The sequence below is a fragment of the Lepidochelys olivacea genome (genome assembly GCF_965140295.1).
Source record: "Lepidochelys olivacea isolate rLepOli2 genome assembly, chromosome: 13".
NCBI classification, from domain to species: domain Eukaryota; kingdom Metazoa; phylum Chordata; order Testudines; family Cheloniidae; genus Lepidochelys; species Lepidochelys olivacea.
In genome coordinates, this window is record NC_140423.1 from 24,251,016 (window position 1) to 24,274,642 (window position 23,627).

The 23,627-nt window shown below is 42.9% G+C and overlaps 1 protein-coding gene across 1 annotated transcript in view; it reads left to right on the forward strand.

The window, feature by feature from the left end:
- Nucleotides 1-23,627, forward strand: part of PTPRT (protein tyrosine phosphatase receptor type T) — a 740,652-nt gene that overhangs the window by 683,278 nt on the left and 33,747 nt on the right. Inside the window, exons 19-20 of the mRNA XM_084646178.1 lie at nucleotides 7,819-8,006; nucleotides 18,559-18,646. Of these exons, the coding sequence (XP_084502304.1) occupies nucleotides 7,819-8,006; nucleotides 18,559-18,646 (276 nt within the window). The remainder of the gene's footprint in view (nucleotides 1-7,818; nucleotides 8,007-18,558; nucleotides 18,647-23,627) is intronic.

The following is a 23,627-nucleotide window of genomic DNA, read 5'->3' on the forward strand; positions in this document are numbered from 1 at the left end:
TTCCAAAGCAGCCCAGTGCTTTCTGGGGATCTACATTCCTCCACCCTATCAAAGGGCATACCATCCTCAGACATTGTGTCATCAGAGACCACACACCACAGGGTACCATGGACAAATGGAGGTACATGGCCAGGAAATGCCCTGGGTAAAATAAAGGGCATCAAGCCTCCTCCACCTTCTGGGATGACCTGTCAGCAAATTTGATGGGATAGTGGAAAGCTGTATAGAAACCTTTCCACAGAGCCATACCTTGGGAAGCCGCCTCATGCCATACCACCGGGCATTGTCTGTTATAACATTAGAATGATGGCTTCCCACTGAATGTAATGAAAGGGGTCTCAATCTCTTCCCCAACAATGACACTGGTCACAGACACATCAGGGGCAGGGTGGAGCCGCTTCCAAATGCAAGGTTTGTGATCTCAGGACAATCTATAATTGCATATGAACATCTCAGTACTGAGAGCCATCAAACTGGCTTGCATGGCATTCCTACCCATCTTTTAAAATGCCACAATGCAGATCCTGATGGTCAACGCATCAGCAAAACACTGTGTAGGCAAGCAGGAAGGCACTCAATCATCTCTCTGCCTGGAGGCAATCAATTTCTGGGAATGGCGCCATCAGCATGGAGTCATTCCAATAACTCTGCACCTACCAGAGGCCAGCAATTACCCGATAGACTTCCTAAGCAGGAATGTGATAACCAGCCACAAGTGGTCATTGTGGAAATCCATTCTAGAACTGATATTCTGCTGGAGGGGAACTCCCACCGTAGATCTGTTCTCCAGGTTGGACAATGCCAGTGCAAGGACTTCTGTTCCAGGGAAGGTGTGAATCCCACCTCCCTTCTGGACACCTTTGTGCTTTGTTGGTCTTGAGGACTACTCTGTGCCTTCTAAGCAATCCCCCTGAGCCCCATGATCATATCCAACATTAGACAGGACAAAGCTATAGTCAGTACGATAGCCTCTTTATAGCAGAGGCAATTTTGGCTGTTGGATCTCCCACAGGTATCCCGCCTGTTCTTGATATACCTTCCCACCTGTCCAGGCATGCTCTCACAAAACCAGGGTCAAATATTGCACCGGGACCCTCAGTTGTTGCATCTAACAGCCCGGATATTTACTATGCACAAGCCCAACAGAGATTGATCCCTACAAGTCTATTAGATCGTTCAATAGGATTGGAAACCCTCCACCAGGAAGACTTACTCCTTGAAGTGGAAAAAAAAATCCATATGGGAAATAAAAAATATTGTGAACCCAGTTGAGATCGCAATACCAAAGATACTGGATAACATGCTGCTCCTGAAGCAGGAGGGTTAGCCTTAAGGTCCATCTGGCAGTAATATCTGCATGCCATGCTCCAATGTGGTCACATACGGCCTTTTTACACCTCGCAGTATCAAGATTATTCAAGGGCTTTCTGCGTACTTCCCCTTCAGTCAGAGACCCTACTCCCATATGGGACCTTAATGTCGTTCTCCTCTTGCTTAAGGAGCCTTCATTGAAAGCGTTGGTGGAATGCTTGTGTTATAATCTCACCATCAAGATGGTCTTTCCCATAGTCATCATGAAGAGTCAAGAAAACTACAAGCTCGCATGGTTGAATCATCAGATACATCCTTCCACAGGGACAAAGTGGTGATGAAACCACACGCTAAATTCATCCCTAAAGTGGCTTCAGAATTCCACCTGAACCAGTCTGTCACCTTAGTAGTCTTCTTTCTGAAGGCCCATATGTTACCAAAAGAAACAAAACGTTGTACTCTGAATGTTGTCCAGGGCCCTGGTTTATTACATCAACAGGACCAAACCTTTCAGATTTTCTCCCTACCTCTTCATGGCCATTTCTGACATCAAAAGGCCAGTCTGTCTCATCCCAGAGAATCTCAGTGGGTTACACAATTCATTTCCACCTGCTATAAATTGGCTGGCAAACCTCCAAATATTAAGGCACGCTCTAATAGGCTTCAGGAAATGTCTTTGGACTGCTTCGGATTTATACCCATCTCTAAGATTGGTAAGGCAGCCACATGGAGCAATCCACTGAGCTTTGTGAATCTCTGTGCACTTGACATGGATGCCAAGTTTGGAAGAGCAGTACTTCAATCTCCATTCGACTGATATAGCTGAATCTTCTCACTCCCACCTTCTGGGGACGATACTGTTTGCCAGTCACCTAGAGTGGGATCCATACTCAAAGTATGGTTACTTATCCTACAGTAACTTTGGTTCTTTGGGAAGTTATAGTCAGTGAGGATCCCACAACCTGCCCTCCATCCCCACTGTTTGGGCTTTGAGTTTCAAGGGAACTGAAGGAGAGTCATGCCTGTCCTACCCTTCATGCCCTTGTCTGGGAGCTAAAAGAAGACAGGACACATGTGTGGCCCGAATGGACACTGTTACTCAAAAAAAAAACAAAAAAAACCCAACAACAACAGTGATGCATGCCTACCTGGAGTGAGATCCACACTGATGACACCATCTCAAAGAACTACACTTATTGTAGGATAAGTAATCGTATTTTCCTGACTTCCCAATCCCATTCTCCAGACACTGGACAAAGCTGCATCTGCAAAATAGTTTGATGGTAAAACTGGTTTATGTAAAAATATGGGAGAAACAGCATCAGCCACCCCAGAAACCAATATCCATCACACGGTGCTACCTGCAGCTTGGCATATTTGTTCCCATCTGTTATGCCTTCTGCTAATAAAAGTGCAGTGTTTGTAATACTAGATGACTCACCAGACTCAGCTGTGACATGATCTGTTGATAGAAAGACACAGGGGATGCTTTTTTTTTTTTTTTTTTTGGCTTCCATCCCACCCTTTGCTTGATTAATGCTTTTGTAATGCATTTCTTTAGCTGCTTAACTTTCTGGTATGAAACATCCCTGGATTCAGACACTATGCTTGCAAGTGTCTGTGCTGGGAAAATTAATACTTAGTTGAAAGCAAGAGAGGTGGGAGAGGTCTGCGTCCTGGCAGTTTCGTTGTGGCCCAGCTTGGACCATGAAGGTGCAGCCCTGATCAGGGCTGGTTTAGAACTATATTGCTTCAGGGACTATTTTGAGAGGCATTATGCATTGCTGCTATCTTCCAGCCTTCCGCAGTGGATGGAGGTGGAGGAGACTCTTCAAAGGGTGCAGCATGTTGTTCCCGTTGCACCTAGCTAGCTGCCATTCCTACTATGTAGAATGAACATTGGCCATGGCTCCAATTCCCCCCACTCTTGTCCACACTGCACCCACCCAACAGGGTGCTAGCCCGAAGCAAGCGCAGCCCTCAGGGGAACACAGGAACTTTAACTCTGTCTCAGCCCTGCACAGGAGGAACAAGACAGTGGAAGGTTCCTTGCACCCTTCCTTTCTTCTGTGCACTTATGCAGAAACCACACACAATCTGTCCTGTATTTACACACCGAGAGAAATTTGCCTTAGATTTATCCATTTTTTAGTTGGTGCTGTGCAATTACACACATGCAGTGCATCTGCCCTGGGTTTATCTACAGTATATCTCTGAGCATTTTAAAGGTGAAGATTATGATATTGTTTCATTAGTGAGCTGCATCGTCATTGACTTCTTAATATGAAGCAGTTAGAGGTTTAAAAATTGGTGGCTCACATACTCTTTGTGGCCTCCCAGGGCATGCCAGCCCCAAGGCAATGGTGGGTGCTGCCTCTGCAGCTGCCCAATTTGCTCAATGTCACTTGCCATGGAATAAGCAGCTGTGAAATAACCTGAATTAGGCAGATGAAGGTTGTTTGATGAATCTCTCTGATGACATTCCTGGGAGACTGACTGACTCGATGGCCGCATGCAGTCAATGCAGAAGATTTCCTGCTTCAGTCTTCCATGGCTGATGAGGCATTTCAAGGCGGGGGCAAAGTTGTCCTTGGAAATATCGGACAGTTGGGCATGGGGAGATGCAGGTGTGTATGGTATTCTGAGGTTCTCAGTGCAATCTACTAACTAGCTGAACTAATTAATTAAACTGCTTAACACCCTAAGCTAGGTGTGTTTAGCCTCGTTTTACACATGAGGCACAGAAAGACTGACTTGGTCAGGGCCATGCAGTTAATCAGTGGCAGAGCTGGGGCGTGAACTGAAGAGTCCCAGGTCCAAGTCCACTGTAGCAGTACATTCTCCCTCCTTATTTAAGCATGTATCCCATTTGTTAGTGAAGCTGGGAAAGGAAATACACACAAACTTCTGTCAAGGTTAGTATATGCAGTATTAAATGTTTGCCAGAATGTGGCAGTGGTGTTTTTAAGACGAAGGGGAATTGATTTTCTCCAGCCTTGTTTTTTACCCATCATGAGCCAGCATGGCTAACACATGAGCTGCTGCTTATTGTCTTTCCCACAAAAGAAAGAAGAATGAAGGATGCACTCTCCACACTGCCTCTAACATGGCTAGGAAATCAAACCATGCTTCCAGTTGGCTTGTCTCTAATTAACGTGCCCAGTTTGGCTAAATCAATATCATCAGTCAAATGATAATCTTTACTTATGTTTGTCATAGCACCGTGCATATAGCATATCACCTTTGAGTTGGGTATTTTTCATATAATAAACCCTATGCACATAAAAAAGTGAGCTAATTTTACTAAGTGCCACTGTATCACTAGCATAATGGAGAGAGATATTAGCCATGTCACACCCGTCCTTAAGAGATGTCAAGTAATTGACAACCCTAACTCTAGTAGACAGAGATTGGATATGTGTGTAATTAAATCCGTCACAAACACCACTCAAAATATAATTTATTTTGTGCAAAGGAAGTCTTATCGTGTTACACACTTGCCAACATTAAGAGAAAAAGTATAAACAGAGATGATTACATTTATGTAGCCTGTCATTTCAGAAGCAGAAAGAGCTGGTGGATATTAAAGGAAAAGATTCTAAACAAACTTCTCTGTGTATTCAGGACACACATCAGTGCAGTAGGGCTGGAGTCATTTGAAGCTTAGTTAGGTTTTCTTGTCCGCAGACACCATCAGTGTGTATGTTCTTCCTGTGTGTGTTATCTCACAGTAACAAAACTAAGTTTGTGAACCAAGATAACATTAAAAAAAAGAGGAATCTGAGGTTTCTATGGTATAAACTGTTCTGGGTGGACAGGGCTTCTGCCTGTAGCCCTACTGGAATACTTGTCCAGGGATTTGCTCATAGTGAGCAGCTTGTAGGACTGGGGAGCTAATTTTTCAGGTGCTTCCTATAACGTACCTGACATTTGCCAAAGAATTTACCAGTTGTCATGAGGATGACAATTATTTATGTATTTTATTTGTTTAGTTATATAGCAACAAAAGTATGCTACAGTAAGTGTTTTAGTAGCAATCAGGCAATTATTTCCTGCCTTTGGGATTACTCCTCAGACACTGGAAGATACTTTTATCTTGCGTTTCATTGGTAGAGGGATTTTCATCACATAATATCCTGTTGCAATAACTTTGGTTTGAACCACATAGAGCTGGAACTCACTGATACTCCAGCTCACATCGGGAAGTTATACTATGTTACTCCCAGTGCAATACGTTTTATTTCTGCAACCTGCAGGAAAAGGAAAGCCTGTCTATAGTGCGCTTCAAAGACCCTTTTCGTTGATTGCCCTCGTTAGAGGTGAGAGTTTGCTGCTGCCTCTCCTCCATTCCAGGGCATATTGAATTGTTCATAAAATTGCTGCAAACAGCGCATCTTGAGAGATGGTGTAGTGCCTTGCTTGAGTGCTTCATTAACCGTGCTTAGGCTCAGATTCAAGGGGTGATGAGACAGAGTGGGAACCATATGTTTCATAAGGCATTATTAGCAGAACATCTGAACATTCGGCTCACCTCATACACAGCAATTCATGTACGTGAAGAAGATTCAAGTTCTTTTTTTTCCCCCGTGGTACAAAACAAAATGTCTGTGGATGCAGCCATGGACCATTCTGAGTTCACACAAATAACCAGGTCAGCTTCTCCTCCCAGTGGTGGACATGGAATCCACTCAAAGTACTGCAGGCACAGAAAATCCAAGTTAGTCCATCGTTACCTCAGTTAGTTCCCACAGCTTGTTCTGAGTGAGCATGGAAAGCTCATCATTGCCTGATGCTAGGAGTATATTGAAGTGCACTAGGGAACTTTCTGTGTCCAGTAGCAGGATCCCCATGGCTAGTTAGTGCATGGTGCTCTGGTATGCTGTAGATTTACAGCCCTACTTGTTGCCCACTAACTCTCCAGCTAGACAAGCCATTAGGAAATGCATTTCAGTTGGGACAAACACATAAAAACCTTGTAATGTAGTTGTCCACATCACAGAAACCTCTAGTTTAAGATTTCAGCACATTGGTGGCCCAGTGTGGAGGAGGTGATTTAAAAGAGAAGTGGGTAAAAATTATTAATAGAACTGCACATTAGTTTTAAGACTGCCTCTCAAAGAGGGACATCATAATGTTTTCTAATTGGGGCTGATAAAAATGTAGCATTACTTGTTGGTTCCTCAGAGAAGCCAGTTGTGAAATTGGGTTTGTATTAAACCTCATAATGGAAAATTAAGCATAGTATGTCTGTTGGAAATGGCCTGACATAAAAATAGTCTCCTCTCCATTATGGGAGGTTAATAGGGAATAGGTAAGGAAAGCTGCATTGAGGAAACAAAGCCAACTAGGAGAATTAATAAGCCTTGAAATTCCCTCTGTTCAGAGTTCTCACATTGTAATTAGTAACAGTATTAGAATTATTATACAAATGCTTAGATGTTACTCTTCCTTAAATTCCACATTTATTAATGTTATATGTGTTGGTGGTTTTGCTAAAGCCAAATTCATATTTATTTTTGTGTGTCGCATGCATGTTGCTTTATTGAAGAGCCCGAGGAGATCCCTAACGAAGTGCCAAGACAAAGACTCACTTGAGCAAATGCCTGAATTCAGTTGGCTCATTTGGAAAGATACAAGACCTAGCAACTAAATGTTGCATCTAAGCAGAGCTTCTGTGGTTAAATAGAAGAATTCTGGTTGGTGACCATGTGTTGATAGAAGTGCTTTCTGTTGTATTGTCTATTAGGAGTATTGTGCCATACAGTTAGGGTTCTGCCTGAATATATGAAGCTATAGTCTTCATTCGCCTAGTGCTGGAGATGTTTTCTCAATCCATTTGTTTTGAAAAGGTACATTTTTTCTGATATTTAGTTTTCTGAAATATAAGTGCAAGGTACCCATATTTCTGTGCAGTTTTGTTGTTCCTTCAGATGACATTACATTTCTTAAACTGAAATATATATGTTAGGCCTAAACTTTACGTCATAAGTGACTAACAATTTGGGGTTCCCAAATTTCTGGGTGCCCCACTTGAGATGCTGAGTACTCAGTCTCTGAAAATCAGGCCTCTTTAAGCTATCTAAGATTGAGAACCCAAAAATCACTAGTCACTTTTGAAAACCTTGTTCTTTCCTATGTGCAGGGCAGTCATGCTTTGTGAACAGAAGTATATCATTCCAGTGGAGTTGCCATGCAGATTTCATGATTTTGTAAGAGGGATTATTTCTTGAGATATGCCATTTACTTCTGTCACTCTTGTGCCTGTTTGGATATCCACCTCTGTTCCTGTCTCCTTCTGATTGCCTCACTGACTGATTATACTACAAATATTTGAGTGTGTCTTAATCTTTCTGGATGGCTTTGGGCATGTGTGGTTTTCCACTTGCTTCTGTTCTTTATTTCACCTGTGCTGATCTATGTGGGGTCGGGGGGAACAAACAGCACAGGAATGAGACCGGAAATAATGACTAGGTAAAAGCTTGTTTTGCCTCCCTGTCTTTAAAACAGAGAGCAGCCATGTGGAGATGACCCAGCCAACTCTGACCATCCAGACCCATCCGTACAGGAGCTGTGAGCCAGTGGAAATGTCCTATCCCAGGGGGCAGTTCCAGCCAGCCATCCGAGTGGCCGACTTGCTACAGCATATCACCCAGATGAAACGAGGACAGGGCTATGGATTTAAAGAGGAGTATGAGGTGAGAGGAACATTTGTTCACATAAGTAAATAGAGAAGTTGCAGCAACTCTCAAGTCAGGATGGAGGCTCAGGAGTAGAGAATTATCATTTTAAGAGGCTTTTTTTGTCAGTTGAATTAACTGTAATCATTTTCCCCTTCTTGTGTTTCTGTGGCTAGGATTATAACCATATTCCTTTCCCTTCTGTAGTGGCTCCAAGCCCACTTCTCCTGTAGTGACAGTGATTACTGGGGGCTATCTGCTTCCTAGGTCCATATAACAGGATTATAGCATGGTAAGAGGAGATGGAGACCATTGACAAGACCATTGGGTCCATTCCTTTGCGAGTGTGGATTATAATTTAGAGTCCAAGGCTACCCTTTCCCCAGAAAAGCGTGCATAGCCGAGACCGAGCCGGTGAAACAGGGAAAGAATCAGAGCTCCCTTCTCCTGTCACCATTGGTGGAGTATAACTAAAGTAATGCAAGCCAAGACTGCGTAAGCAAAGTAAGCTTTTTCTTTGGATTTCTACTCCGTTGCAGTCCCAAATGCTTTGTAGCAATTGATCAAATTAAAGTACAAATTCACGGGCTGCACGTGGAACAGTAAACTCAAAGCAAGAGATATCCTTACAGAATTACTGGCTTTTCCATTGCGCTAGAGCCTCTGGCTCAGAATATGTCATGGCTGATCTACTGCTCCTACTGTATATGAAGTGAGAGGTCAGAAGCTAGTTATTAAAAAAGAGGGCAAAAAACCCCAAGGGGTAGTGAGAATTAGAGAACATCAGAGGAAAGGATGGTAGAAAGAAAGATAACAAGAGACCAAGGAGGATATGAAAGAGAACGATGCAGTACCTATATGGTGAGGGGTAGGAATGAGGAAGAGAAGGAACCAGCACAATCAATCAATGAAATTCAGTTCTGGCAAGCTGTAATGGTAATGAGTGAAATAAACTTTGTGGGGTGGCCATAAGGTGATATGTTACAGCTTCTTTAAAATGATTCATAAATAGCAGCAGCTGTGAGAAATGTGCAACTTAATGAAAGCAGTTTATTTTTAAATACTGAGAGTTAGAGTCCATTGGGCATGTCGCACTTGTGCTGGCTTATATTGTTATAAAAAGAGTATGGGAATTACCTTTTTGGGCAAGCCAAGTAGCTCTGTTTTGGTCTGATGACATTATAGACTCATAAGGGTGAACAGAACAGGAGGACTTGTGGCACCTTAGAAACTAGCAAATTTATTTGAGCATAAACTCCTGTTCTTTTTGCAGATACAGACTAATGCAGCTGCTACTCTGAAACTGGTCATAAGGGTGAATGTTTCTAGTTACTATAGGACAGCAGAGAGAAGATAGGGCCCAATAACTAGCATCTCCACTATCCTGCATGCTAGGTTGACCGTTAATTGATGGGCTTTGCTTAATATTGAAACAATGGGGTCCATTTTCTTATAGGTCCAAAGGGGATTTACTCAAGTAACCCCTTGCCCCCAGGAACAGTAATAAACAGTTTCTAGAGTGCACGTGACTCTTCACACCAGGGTTGGTAATTCTCAAAATAACCTATTAGCATAAAATACATTAATGCAACTCCAGCTCCATGAGATAGGCCTCTCCCCAGAAAGTGCCAGCCCTGTGTATATGTAATGATAACGATATCCTGTAGATTTATATAACCCATTTCACTCCAAGAGATACCACTAGGTTTTCTGCAGGTTCACAAATCACATGCAGAATCCTGCCCTTGATTGAAGGGGCACAACTGCTCTGAAGTCATTTAGATTTGCTTGATTGGATATGAGAGAATAGAACTTGGCTTTCAGTACACAGCACGTAGGAAACGCTTCACCCACTGCCAAAATGCAGCCACAGTCACCACCACCACCACTACAAAGTTAGGGAGGGTGACCATATCCTGTTGAAACTACTAAGGATAATTTCAGATTGACAGAATATATTGTCCTGAATTGGAATTTGGCTGAACAGAAGACTAACAACTTTATTTTGAAAAAAGCACTACAGGATCTTCCATCACAAATGAGCTAGACCTCTGTTTTATGCCTCTTCCACAATATGTTGTGTTTTTATATATTGTATAGTTTAGTACCTGTGTCACCTACATATACATTTGTCCTTTAAAGAGCTGATTTTTTACCTTACTTTGCCAGCGGGTCTCATAAATTACAATCTATTTAGTGATGTGATATCAAATAATTTTACGCTAATGAAACACCTATTTGAGCCAGGATCATCTCTCATCCATGGCAGTCTCTTATCTCTGCAAATTTTCTCCCCATGCTACTGCTGGGAAATTGAATCACAGATTTATCTCAAAAGTACCTCTCTCCCCCATAAGTTTATAATAATGGCAAAGTTTTAAGCCAAGTGCGCAAGCTGAAACGTACATGCCTGTTAGGTGTGCAGAACTCTGCATTGGTGTGTACAAAGCAGGATCTGTGTGTGCCTTTGGTGTTGTGTGAGCACTCGGTTTACACTTTGAATGCAGGGATTTGTCAGCAAACAAGGAGCAGGTGCATTTTTTTGCGCATCTGATATACCTATGGCTCAGTGTTTGACCTGGTCCTTCACGAGTGCTGTTGTTATTTAATAAATCTGTATACATATGAATAAAATGTGACACTAACAACAGGGATTGATAACATTGGTAAAAAAAGACATAATGTGGGCATGGCTTCTTTAAATGTTACTCTTTCAACCTTCAGTACACTTTAGTTCTGACTTGCAGCACCCCAATCGTAGTCTAGGCTTCCTATGAGCAAAGACTGCCAGTGTGGAAGGTGAGGTAGACAGATGCCCAAATTCATTTTCACTTCTGATTGAGGACAGGATTGGTACAGCTCCCCAGAAATGAATAACTTACTGTATACCCCTGCTGCACTACTGGGGTATTTTATTTATTTTGGACTTTGTGGCTGGTACCTAAGGCATTTCAGGATGGACTTCTTGCTGCCTATTATTGAGTGTGAAGTCTGGCTTTTATCCCATTCATAAAATCATAGAAGATTAGGGTTGGAAGAGACTTCAGGAGGTCATCTAGTCCAAACCCCTGCGCAAAGCAGGACCAACCCCAACTAAATCATCCCAGCCAGAGCTTTGTCAAGCCAGGCCTCAACAACCTCTAAGGATGGAGATTCCACCACCTCCCTAGGTAACCCATTCCAGTGTTTCACCACCCACCTAGTGAAATAGTTTTTCCTAATATCCAACCTAGACCTCCCCCACTGCAACTTGAGACCATTGCTCCTTGTTCTGTTATCTGCAACCACTGAGAACAGCCTAGCTCCATCCTCTTTGGAAGCCTCTCCCATTCAGGAAGATGAAGACTGCTATCAAATCCCCCCTCACTCTTCTCTTCTGCAGACTAAATAAGCCCAGTTCCCTCAGCCTCTCCTCATAAGTCATGTGCCCCAGCCCCCTAATCATTTTCATTGCCCTCTGCTGGACTCTCTCCAATTTGTTCACAGCTTTTCTGTAGTGGGGGCCTAAAACTGGACGCAGTACTCCAGATGAGGCCTCACCTGTGCCAAATAGAGGGGAATAATCACTTCCCTCGATCCGCTGGCAATGCTCCTACTAATACAGTCCAATATGCCATTAGCCTTCTTGGCAACCAGGGCACACTGTTGACTCATATCCAGTTTCTCATCCACTGTAATCCCCAGGTCCTTTTCTGCAGAACTGCCGCTTAGCCAGTCGGTCCCCAGCCTGTAGCAGTGCATGGAATTTTTCCGTCCTAAGTGCAGGACTCTTCACTTGTCCTTGTTGAACCTCATCAGATTTCTTTTGGCCCGATCCTCCAATTTGTCTAGGTCACTCTGCACCCTATCCCTACCCTCCAGCATATCTACCACTCCCCCCAGTTTAGTGTCATCCATGAACTTGCTGAGGGTGCAATTAATCCCATCATCCAGATCACTGATAAAGATGTTGAACAAAACCGGCCCCAGGACCGACCCCTGGGGCACTCCACTTGATACCAGATGCCAACTAGACATCGAGCCATTGATCACTACCTGTTGAGCCTGACACTCTAGCCAGCTTTCTATCCACCTTATAGTCCATTCATCCAATCCATACTTTAACTTGCTGGCAAAAATGCTGTGGGAGACCTTATCAAAAGCTCTGCTAAAGTCAAGGTATATCACGTCCACCACTTTCCCCATATCCACAGAACCAGTCATCTCATCATAGAAAGCAATCAGATGAATCCATGTTGACTGTTTCTAATCACCTTCCTGTCCTCCAAGTGCTTCAAAATGGATTCCTTTAGGACCTGCTCCATGATTTTTCCAGGGACTGAGGTGATGCTGACTGGTCTGTAGTTCCCCAGATTCTCCTTCTTCCCTTTTTAAAAGATGGGCACTATGTTTGCCTTTTTCCAGTAGTCTGGGACCTCCCCCGATCACCACAAGTTTTCAAAGATAATGGCTCTGCAATCACATTAGCCAACTGCTTCAGCACCCTCGGATGCATTGCATCTGGCCTCTTGGACTTGTGTATGTCCAGCTTTTCTAAATAGTCCTTAACCTGTTCTTTCACCGCTGAGAGCTGCTCACCTTCTCCCCATACTGTGCTGCCAGTGCAGCAGTCTGGGACCTGACCTTCTCTGTGAAGACCGAGGAAAAAAAGCATTGAGTACTTCAGCTTTTTCCACATCATCTGTCACTAGGTTGCCTCCCCCATTCAGTGAGGGTCCCACATTTTCCCTGACCTTCTTTTTGTTGCTAACGTACCTGTAGAAACCCTTTTTATTACCCTTCACATGCCTTGCTAGCCACAGCTCCAGTTGTGCTTTGGCCTTCCTGATTACACCCCTGCATGCTCGAGCAATATTTTTATATGCCTCCCTACTCATCTGTCCAAGCTTCCACTTCTTGGAAGCTTCCTTTTTGTGTTTAAGCTCACTGAAGATTTCTCTGTTAAGCCAAGCTGGTCGCCTGCCATATTTGCTATTCTTTTTGCACATCAGGATAGTTTGTTCCTGCTCCTTCAATAAGGCTTCTTTAAAATACAGCCAGCTCTCTTGGACTCCTTTCCCCCCCATATTAGCCTCCCAGTGGATTCTGCCCATCAGTTCCTTGAGGGAGTCAAAGTCTGCTTTTCTGAAGTCCAGGATCCATATTCTGCTGCTCTCCTTTCTTCCTTTTGTCAGGATCCTGAACTCAACCATTTCATGGTCACTGCTGCCCAGGTTGCCATCCCTTACCAATTCTTCCCTGCTTGTGAGCAGCAAGTCGAAAGGAGCATGGCCCCTAGTTGGTTCCTCCAGCACTTGCACCAGGAAGTTGTCCTCAACACTCTCCAAAAACTTCCTGGATTGTCTGTGCACTGCTGTATTGCTGTCCCAGCAGATGTTAGGGTGATTGAAGTCCCCCATTAGAACCAGGGCATGTGATATGGAAACTTCAGTTAGGTGTCCGAAGAATGCCTTGTCTACCTCATCCTACTGGTCTGGTGATCTATAGCAGACGCCCACTACAACATCACCCTTGTTGCTCTCACCTCTAAACTTAACCCAAAGACACTCAACAGGCTTTTCTACAGTTTCACACTGGAACTCTGAGCAATCATACTGCTCTCTTACATATGGTGTAACTCCTCCACCTTTTCTCCCCCGCCTGTGCTTCCTGAACAGTTTATACCCATCCATGACAGTGCTCCAGTCATGTAAGTTACCCAAACAAGTCTCTGTTATTCCAATCACATCATAGTTTCTTGACTGTGCCAGGACTTCCAATTCTTCCTGCTTGTTTCCCAGGCTTCTTGCATTTGTGTACAGGCACCTAAGATAACTAGCCGATGGCCCTACTTTCTCAGTATAAATCAGGAGGCGTCCCCTGTTGCACCCTTCTCCTTGTGTTTCCTCCTGGTATCCCACTTCCCCACTTACCTCCAGGCTTAGGTCTCCATCCCCTGGAGAACCTAGTTTAAAGCCCTCCTCACTAGGTTAGCAAGCCTGACTGCGAAGATGCTTTTCCCTCTCTTCGTTAGGTGGATCCCATCTCTTCCTAGCAATCCTTCTTCCCGGAACAGCATCCCATGGTCGAAGAATCCAAAGCCTTCTTTCCAACACCACCTGCGCATCCACGCATTTTCCTTCACAATCTGATGGTCCCTACCTGGGCCTTTTCCTTCAACAGGGAGGATGGATGAGAACATGACTTGCACCTCAAACTCCTTCATCCTTCTTCCCAGAGCCACGTAGTCTGCAGTGACCCGCTCAAGGTCATTCTTGGCACTCATATGAAGTATCACTGGTGCCCACCTGGAGAAGTAGGAAGGGGTAGCCGTCCAAGGGCTTGATCAGTCTCAGCAGACACTCCATCACATCCTGAATTCTAGCTCCAGGCAAGCAGCACACTTCATGAGTTTCCAGGTCTGGATGGCAGATGGATGACTCTGTGCCCCTTACGAGGGAGTCCCCGACCACCACTACCCATCTGCTCATCTTGGGAGTGGTGGTCATGGAACCCCCATCCCCAGGACAATGCATCCCATGCCTTCTGGTCGATGGGGTCTCCTTCTTATCCCTTCCCTCAGATGACTCTTCCAAACCATTCTCCACCCTAGTACTTGTGCAGAGAGCCTGATAACTGTTTCTTACCTCTATCTGCATTGGGGTACATGAGTTCTCCTCTTTCTTCTTCTGGAGGTCACATGCCGCAAATTTTCTTCCCCGTTCTGCACTGCCCTCTCTGATTCTTCAGCATGCTGTGCCTGACTTCTATCCAGGCACTGACTTCTATCTGTCACAAACACTGACGTCTGTCCAGAAAGTCTTCCTTCTCTCTGATGCAGCGCAGGGTTGATACTTGGGTCTCTAGCCCTTAAACTTCTCTTCCAATATGGAGACCGGCTTGCACTTCATACAGACGAAGTTGCTTCTATCCTCTGGGAGAAAAACAAACATGGCACATCCTGTGCAGCTCACAACAGCTGATCGCTCACTGTCCATATTGTCTTCCTTCTAAGAGCCAAGGCAAACTCTTAGGCAAACTACCTCTGTTGGTGTCCCCTCTGTTTGCCGCTCACTCAGTTTGCATTCCTTACTTCCAGCTACAAATTCCAGGTACATCTGAGGGAATAGAATCCTTTTGTTATCTATAAATTATATAATAAATTACAAATACTGTTTGTCTTCTTACTGGTAGGGATCTTATTTACATTTTACAAAAACTGCTGTATAAAAAGAGCATAGAAAATTAAAGTCCAGATCTTCTGAACACTGAAATTCTACAAATGACTAGAAAGAGCTTACTAAATAAACAAGTGCAGAATATTCACTGTTGAGCATAAAATGAGAAAAAAGTAAAGAACTAGCAACACATAAATAAAACATCTGATTTAAATTTGAACAATTGTTTTGATTTTTTTTAAAACCATGACTTTTATCCACCCTGCTTTAAATAATAATAAAATTATTTTGATTTTCAAACTAGCAGAATGAAAACTAGTTACAAGTTTTTTATATTGCATCGGTAAGAGAAATCCTGTCCCATCTCAGTGGTGTAGAAATGCTTGTTATATAAAGAAAACTTCCAGGGTAGAATTTCAGATGTGGTCTCCCTTTTGTGGATGCAGTTTAATTTGTGCCCAGTGTTTTTCAACTTCCATTTCAGCTGTCCACACCTCTACCTGCCTTATTGCTGAACACAAATCCGGTGGTTAGTGATGCAGTTACTCCAATTAGTTCATCTTGCTAATGGAAAAGCATTTGCACAAATGGTACCCTCAAACATGGAATCTGTTCCCCAGGAAAGCTGGAAATATACCCCTTCCATTCAAACCGAGATTGATATCTTAGTATAGTGTAAAATGTCTCAGTGTTCAGTGAGAAGAACAATCATTAGCTTCCTCCTGAATCTTCTGAGGTCGTATCAGTCGTGTGGTTTGTTTCAGTAGAAATCCTCATCAATTTCAATGGGAAGTTTCGTGCTCAAATCAATGGCAGGATTGGGTTATTTTAACATAAGAACAGTCATGACGGGTCAGACCCATGGTCCATCTAGCCCAGTATCCTATCTTCCGACAGTGGCCACTGTCGGTGCTTCAGAGGGAATGAACAGAACAGGTAATCATCAAGTGATCCATCCCCCGTCACCCATTCCCACCTTCTGGCAAACAGAAGCTAGGGACACTTCAGAGCATGGTTTTGCATCCTTGCCCATCCTGGCCACTGGTGGACCTATCCTCCATGAACTTATCCAATTCTTTTTTGAACCCTGTTATAGTCTTGGCCTTCACAACATCTTCTAGCAAAGAGTTCCACAGGTTGACTATGCATTGTATGAAGAAATACTTCCTTCTGTTTGTTTTAAACCTGCTGCCTATTAATTTCATTTGGTGACCCATAGTCCTTGTGTGATATGAATAAGTAAATAACACTTCCTTATTTACTTTTTTCACACTCGTCATGATTTTATAGACCTCTATCATATCCTCCCTTAGTTGTCTCTTTTCCAAGCTGAAAAGTCCCAATCTTATTAATCTCTCCTTATATGGAAGCTGTTCCATACCCCTAATCATTTGTGTTGCCCTTTTCTGTACCTTTTCCAATTCCAATATATCTTTTTTGAGATGGGGCAACTAGAACTGCACACAGTATTCAAGATGTGGGAGTACCATGAATTCATATAAAAGCAATATGATATTTTCTTTCTTATTATCAATCCCTTTCCAATGATATGGGATATATTGGATCTGACTGCATCCCCTTTTGTTGGACAAGACAGCATCCCTTGGTATAAATATGATGAGGTGGGATATTTTTTCTTCTCAAAAGCTTATGATTAGATTGCTAATGATTGTTGCCATGCTCTGGACAATCTACTGTGACTAGATCCTAATGTAAAAATAAGGCACCTTTCCCCCTTCTCTTTGAAGATGAAAATGAGCCTCCCACACCCTCTTAGTTATGCTTATTTTTTTGCCCAGGAAATTAGCTGCTATTATGTAGCAGCTGTCCATAAAAGGAAATAGAAGTGTGATCAAAGCCCTCACCAGTTACTGTTATCACCTCTTGCTCCTGGGCATTCAAACTGGGTCTTGCATTCCCTGTTCTCAACAGCACTCACAGATGTGCCTGACATCATCTGTCCTGGAACTCTGTGAGAGGAAATTCAAGATCTGCCAGGGAGTCGTTCATATCACGGTTTATTGCAATGTCAGGTTTGTCGAGCCTAGTTATTATGTCTCTCTTCCAGCCCAAATCAGATGCAATAATAGACCTGGATGGCTTGTGAAGATGCATGTGAGTTCATTTTCAAATTTGGGCTATTGCAAACCACCTGCTGCTAGTGAAGGCAAAATAAAGTCTCCAAGGATTAAATTAAAAGAACATTATTTCCTAAGAATCCTAAATAATAGTTTGAACACTGCTATTATTCTCTTGGAACACTGCATTTGCTTACAAGTAGTGCTTGGGAATGGCAAAGTGACAGAAAATCTCAGGGGAAGATACGTAGGAGCTGCCATTTACATTCTCAACACTGAGCACGGCCAGGATGGAGCTACAGTTGAGAATTCACGATTTTGGTTTTCTGTCTCAGCGGCAAGAAGCTATGTGCAAGTGGCACTAACAGAAGGTTAGTGCCATCTATGGCCCAAAAGAGAACTCTGCTTCTGCTTCTCTGAACTGCCCATGCTGAAGTTTCCCTGGCTATGTCCTGAGTGATCATCCCAATTTACAGACACTTCAAGCCCTGTTGCAAAGAGGGGAAAGTCTGCCTCCCTGGCTATGTCTCATGAGATGTGCCTTTTTCCTGGCTATTTCCATAAGAACCTTCATTTTGGAAAATGGTCCATATGATCATATCTAAAGGGAGTCATGTGACCAAGTCAGAGGGTGGTTGAAATGCTAGCACTGGGATGTGGAACCTCCCGCTCCAAGAAACAAATCCCAGGTTTATAACTGTGGCCATGTCCTTTAGCGGTGTGTCTGTGTGTACATTTTATGCAGCATCTGATGCTCAGTCCCTGTGTAGTACAAAGGCAATGGCTATAATATCGTTCTGTGTGGGTGATGTGGTAAAGCCTTGCAGGAATTCCTTTAAGAAAACCACCAGAAGGTTTGTATGATGTAGTTACTGAAGACTGGTATCACACTGTTATTAATCCAGCAGTAGGAGAAACCACCCTATATACTTTCTATTTAAATATCCTACAAGACTGAGTTCTGCATTTCAACCATCTGGTCTTTCTCAAGGGCATGTGTGTGTGAAATCCTCACAGACCCTGCACTGCAGGGGAACATCGCTTTCCCTATAAATATGCCGCCAGAAGCCAATGCACTTCCCCATCCCTTTTAGGTCCATACTTGTATGAGGAAAATGATTCTTAGCCAGCATAAACCAAAGAGTGCTAATGGTCTCTGCAGAGCTGTGCCTTTTACATAATCGGATCTGCCTTTTCCTCCTTGAGAACAGCTGTTTGGTTGGTTGAGTACTGAATTATGCATCGCCTTTATTTTTGCCCAGCTTTGTCATGTTAAACCACCTGAAGGCATTGGCCACTCTTTTTATAAACACTCTACCACTGTTTATTTTTCAGGCTCTACCCGAGGGGCAGACGGCATCTTGGGATACGGCCAAGGAAGATGAAAACCGCAATAAGAATAGATATGGGAACATCATTTCCTGTAGGTCCAAATTCAAATTAAACTGAGCATACTGTGTGTGTTTGTAAGCGTCTGGGTGGATGTTCGAGAGCCTAAATAAAGAAAAATGGCTGAAAATGCCCAGCCTTTGAACAGTTTGATTAGTTAGTTGCAGGCTAAGCTTCTTGTTGTGATATCTCTCCGTTCCCGCCCCCCCCCCCCCCCCCGCCCCAGCATGTTTCAGATTTTGTACTTAAGGGCAAAATCCTGCTGTCAGATTTTCATGATGGACTATGATGCCAATAGCCTGTTCTATCTCTACATACACAGAGCTTTCAATACCACGAATGGGAGTTCAGTGGGAGACCAGGAATATTAGAGCTGAGATGTGGATTAGAGAACAGAATTTTTCCCTTAGAATAGAGGTTGATAGACTGTAGTCTGTAGAGCACTCACTGGTGGTCTCCAGAGACCTGGTTGCTCACATGAGGTGAGCTCTATTCCTGTTTCCTCCTGAATCACATTGACAGCTAAAATGATGTTAAACACTTCCCGATCTTACCTGCTCAAGTAAGCAATTGGTGTAGTTGCTACAGGGATGTTATGGGATTGTAAATGAGATGGGAGGTGTCTGAGACCCTCTCTCTCTCTCTTAAGATGTGTTCAGCAGCATGGAAGCTATTTTAGAACCCCTGTATTCGATTATTGATATAATAAACCAATCCAGGAACAGAAACGGACACTTTTTGACTGTCCCATTGAAATCAGTTGAGTCATGCTAGCATAAATAAGGGCAAAATTAGGCCCCATGCATTCATACATTCTGCATTGACCAGGGGAAAAATATCTTTCTTGCAAATATAAATAATGGCCTTATAGTTAAGCCACTTGACTCTGACTCATCAGATTTAGAACTCGTTCTTGATCTGGCACAGATTTCTGGGTGACCTGGGAGAAGTCACTGTCTGTCTGTCTGTCTGCCTTAGATCTCCGTCCATAAAATGGGGCTAATAATACTGCTTATTTCACATCTTTTCTCTGTTTTGACAGTTTAGATTGAGTTCCTACTCTGGAGAATTTACAGTATTTTACTGTGTGTTCATAGGCTGCCTAGCACAATGTGATGTATATAATAATAATAATAATTAATTAATTAGTCAGGATGGGCAAACTGTGCTGGATAAAATAAGCTCTTCCTCTGCCCCAGACACTTGGTCAATACCCAAACCAAATCTTTTAATTTATTTTTAGTTTCAAAAACTTTGACACATTTTGGTTGGTTTGGTTGGAATTTTTTGCTTTTGTTTTTTTGTTTGGTTTGTCTGTGTTCCAGCTGGACATGGTTTAACCTGCATAATCTGATGCAGCAACAGAATTAAACAATGGGTCTGAGCCAAAATCCTGGAACTAGATAGTTTCCATCTGCCTGTAGGGAAGATCTAGATTTGGATCCTAAGTTTATGGCTCAGGCTCATGTCTCAACAGAATGAAATCACTATAACAAACAGAAGAAATGAAAACAGAAACTGAACTAATACTGTAGCATTAGGAGCCTACCTAATTGTGAACTGAGATTCACTAATACATTTTGAATATACAGTAACTCCTCGGTTAATGTTTTAGTTATGTTCCTGAAAAATGTGATGTTAAATGAATCCAATTTTCCCATAAGAATTAATGTAAATGGGGGAGGAGGGGTTGGTTCTAGGGAAATTTTTTTTCACCAGATAAAAAACTACATTTTATATATATATATATATACACACACACACACACACACACACACACACACACACACACACAGAGTATAAGTTTTAAACAAACAATTTAATACTGTACACAGCAATGAAGATTGTGAAGCTCGGTTGAGGTGGTGGAGTCAGAGGGTGGGATATTTCCCAGGGAATGCCTTACTACTAAATAATGAACTAGCATTCGTCTGAGCCCTCAAGGGCTAACACACTGTTGTTAATGTAGCCTCAGATTCTACAAGACAGCATGAATGGAGGGAGGGGAGACAGCATGGCAGACAGAGACACACACCCTGCGTGTGGGAGGGAGAGAGAGAGATTTGCATTGCCCCTTTAAGTACACTGACCCCATTCTAGTGCATTGCCTTTAAAAAAATCAGGAAGGTGAGACAGCAGCTGTGCCCGCAAGCTCTCTCCATCCTGAGCCTTGTCGTGTCCCGTCCCCCCCCAGCTCTATGGAGAAGGGGTAAGCCGGGTGCAGGAGCAGGGGGGAGGGGGACACCCTGACAGCCCCCTCTTCTCCCCCCTTTTCCCCCGCACAGCAAGCAGGAGGCTCACAGGAGCAGCCCCAAGGCAGGGGGCAGGAGCAACACACGGCAGTGGGGGGAGGTACAGCTGAACTGCCACCAATTGGTAGCCTGCTGGGCGGCTGCCGCAGAGGGAACTTAGGGGAGCGGGGAGCTGATGGGGGGCTGCCCGTCGACCCTGGTTCCAAGCCCACCCCCACCCCCCGCCAGCTCACTCCAACAGGCTGCTCTTCCTGCAAGCAGTGGACAAAGCAGGCGGCTGCCAAACGACGTTCTAAGGGAGCATTGCGCAACTTGAAACGAGCGTGTTCCCTAATTGATCAGCACCGTAACAATGAAACAACGTTAAGTGGGACGACTTTAAGTGAGGGGTTACTGTAATTTATTTTCCAGCTTCCATATCTGTGGCACCAATGATATAAAAACAACAACTCAAGCCACAGGCTGTTGGGCATGGTGTAGAATGGTTTAGAAACTTTTTGATCTAGAGGAATAATTATGGGATTGAAAGTAAATCAGGAATTCCTTATTTAAAATCCCAGTTTTGCAACTGATTTACTCTGTGGCATTGGGCAGGTCACTTAACCTCCTTGCTTCTGTTTCTCCATGTGTAAAATAGAGATGGTAGTACTAGAATAAATACTTGTCCAGTGTTTTTGAAGAAGAAAGTGCCACTGTATTTATGAGTGATGTATGTAATGAGGAAAATATGTAAGGCAATTTTTTCAGGTAGTTTTGAGTAAGCAGAGGACATGACTGAAGATGGAAGACAGAGGCTGTAGTTACTGTCCAATTTAGGACTCGAGATATCAGCAACAAGTGCAGCACATGGGAAAAAAACACATAGTGAAATCAAACAAGGTGAATGGGAAATGACACAGTGGGGAAATGTTCATAATGCTGCATGCTTGAAGTTAATTACTTGAGATTGTTAAATACATTCAAATGGAATTAGTTAACCAAAGATTAACTATCCGAGATTACAGAGTAGCAGCCATATTAGTCTGTATTCGCAAAAAGAAAAGGAGTACTTGTGGCACCTTAGAGACTAACCAATTTATTTGAGCATGAGCTTTTGTGAGCTACAGCTCATGCTCAAATAAATTGGTTAGTCTCTAAGGTGCCACAAGTACTCCTTTTCTTTATCCGAGATTAGTAGAGCACTATACAGAATACAGAAATAATAGATACATTCTGACCTTTTGATATACGGTAAAAACCTGGCTTCTGTGTCTCTCTCCTCTGTAAATGATGAGACTCAAGCAGTTAGCACTCGCCGAGCTAACTTTCAAATCCTTTGTCTTTTATGGAGCGTGAGACAGAGAAACTCCTTTTTGTAAGGGAAAATTGCTTTCCCGCAATTAATTTCACTGTGTGTCTTGTTTTGACATTTTTGTTTTACCTAATTACTTATGGAATTTCTTTTATGGAATTTTTAGGTTAGATGATCAATAAACTAAATGGAATTCTAATCTGATCATTATTACTGACAGCTGTTACAACCAGAAGTTTTACTGAGTTAAAAACATTTTTCAATAGGTCATTGTTTCATCCATTACAGAACCCATCTGTAATAACAATTACTCCTTATCAATCACACAGTCCATTACAGAAAACATCTGCCATAAGATGAATCCCTTATCAGACACACTGTTTTGTTTATAACTTACTTCTGTAGATACTTTTTTAACAGTTTGATGGGTCCTGTCCCTAGACATGTATAATCCCACAGATTTGGAGGCACCAACCATAATGAAGTACAGCTCAATACTTGATCACATAAAGTTCCTGAATCCAGGTCTTTTACAGGTCAAGAACCAACACTCTGGCCTTAGAATTCAAACACACACTTTTCTAATATCATAAAGAGTCTGGAAGAATAGTTAACATGTGAAAGAGTTTAATCTGCAATAAAAAGAGGATTTAAGGGGTTAATATTTATTAACAGGTACTAACAACTAGGATGAATTGTTGTCTGACAAAGTGTTATGCTGCCTTTTGGCTACAAATATAAATACAATAGGAATCAAGAGAGAGGAGCTGATGTTCTTGAATATGGAAATGCAAAATGTAATCAAAGCTAAGAAAGAGGTGTTTGCAAGGTCTAAAACACCGTAATACAAGTTCAGGTCCAGAGGCAGATAGGAAAGATGAGGCAGAGAGGGTGAAAAGGTATAGATAAGAAAAGTGGAGGTAGAGAAGGAGAGGAAGGATGCACACGAGCTTAAGATAAATAACAAGATTGAGTTTTTTCCCCTCAAATACATATTGAATCAAGAGTGCAGAGGAGGAGACAATAGACCTTCTAAGAGACAGGAAGGAGAGTTTAGTAACGGAAGGGATAGGAACAGATAAATGGAATGAAATTCTTTGCCTCATAATTTCCTAGGTGTCTCAGGATGGATACCATTAAAGGGAAAGAAAGTGCCCAGGGAAGAAAGGAGATATCTGAAGAGCCTATGGGCCTGTTCCAACATCCATTGAAATCAGTGGAAGTCTTTGCAGTGACTTGAAGGACTGAACATTGGATCAGGCCTTATACTTGTCCCTCCTTTGCAAAAATGCCTGGAGAGGAACCAAAAAAAAAAAAAAATCAAAATTTTGACTCCAGTGGTGTCTACATAATTTCCCATCAGGGACACGGGACCAGGAGAGTATGCACTAGCCAGGAGGCCATACCAGAAATAAAGCAGAATTCAGGTATCAAAAGGTATCTTTTCTCCCAGACTCAGGGGTCCTGGACAG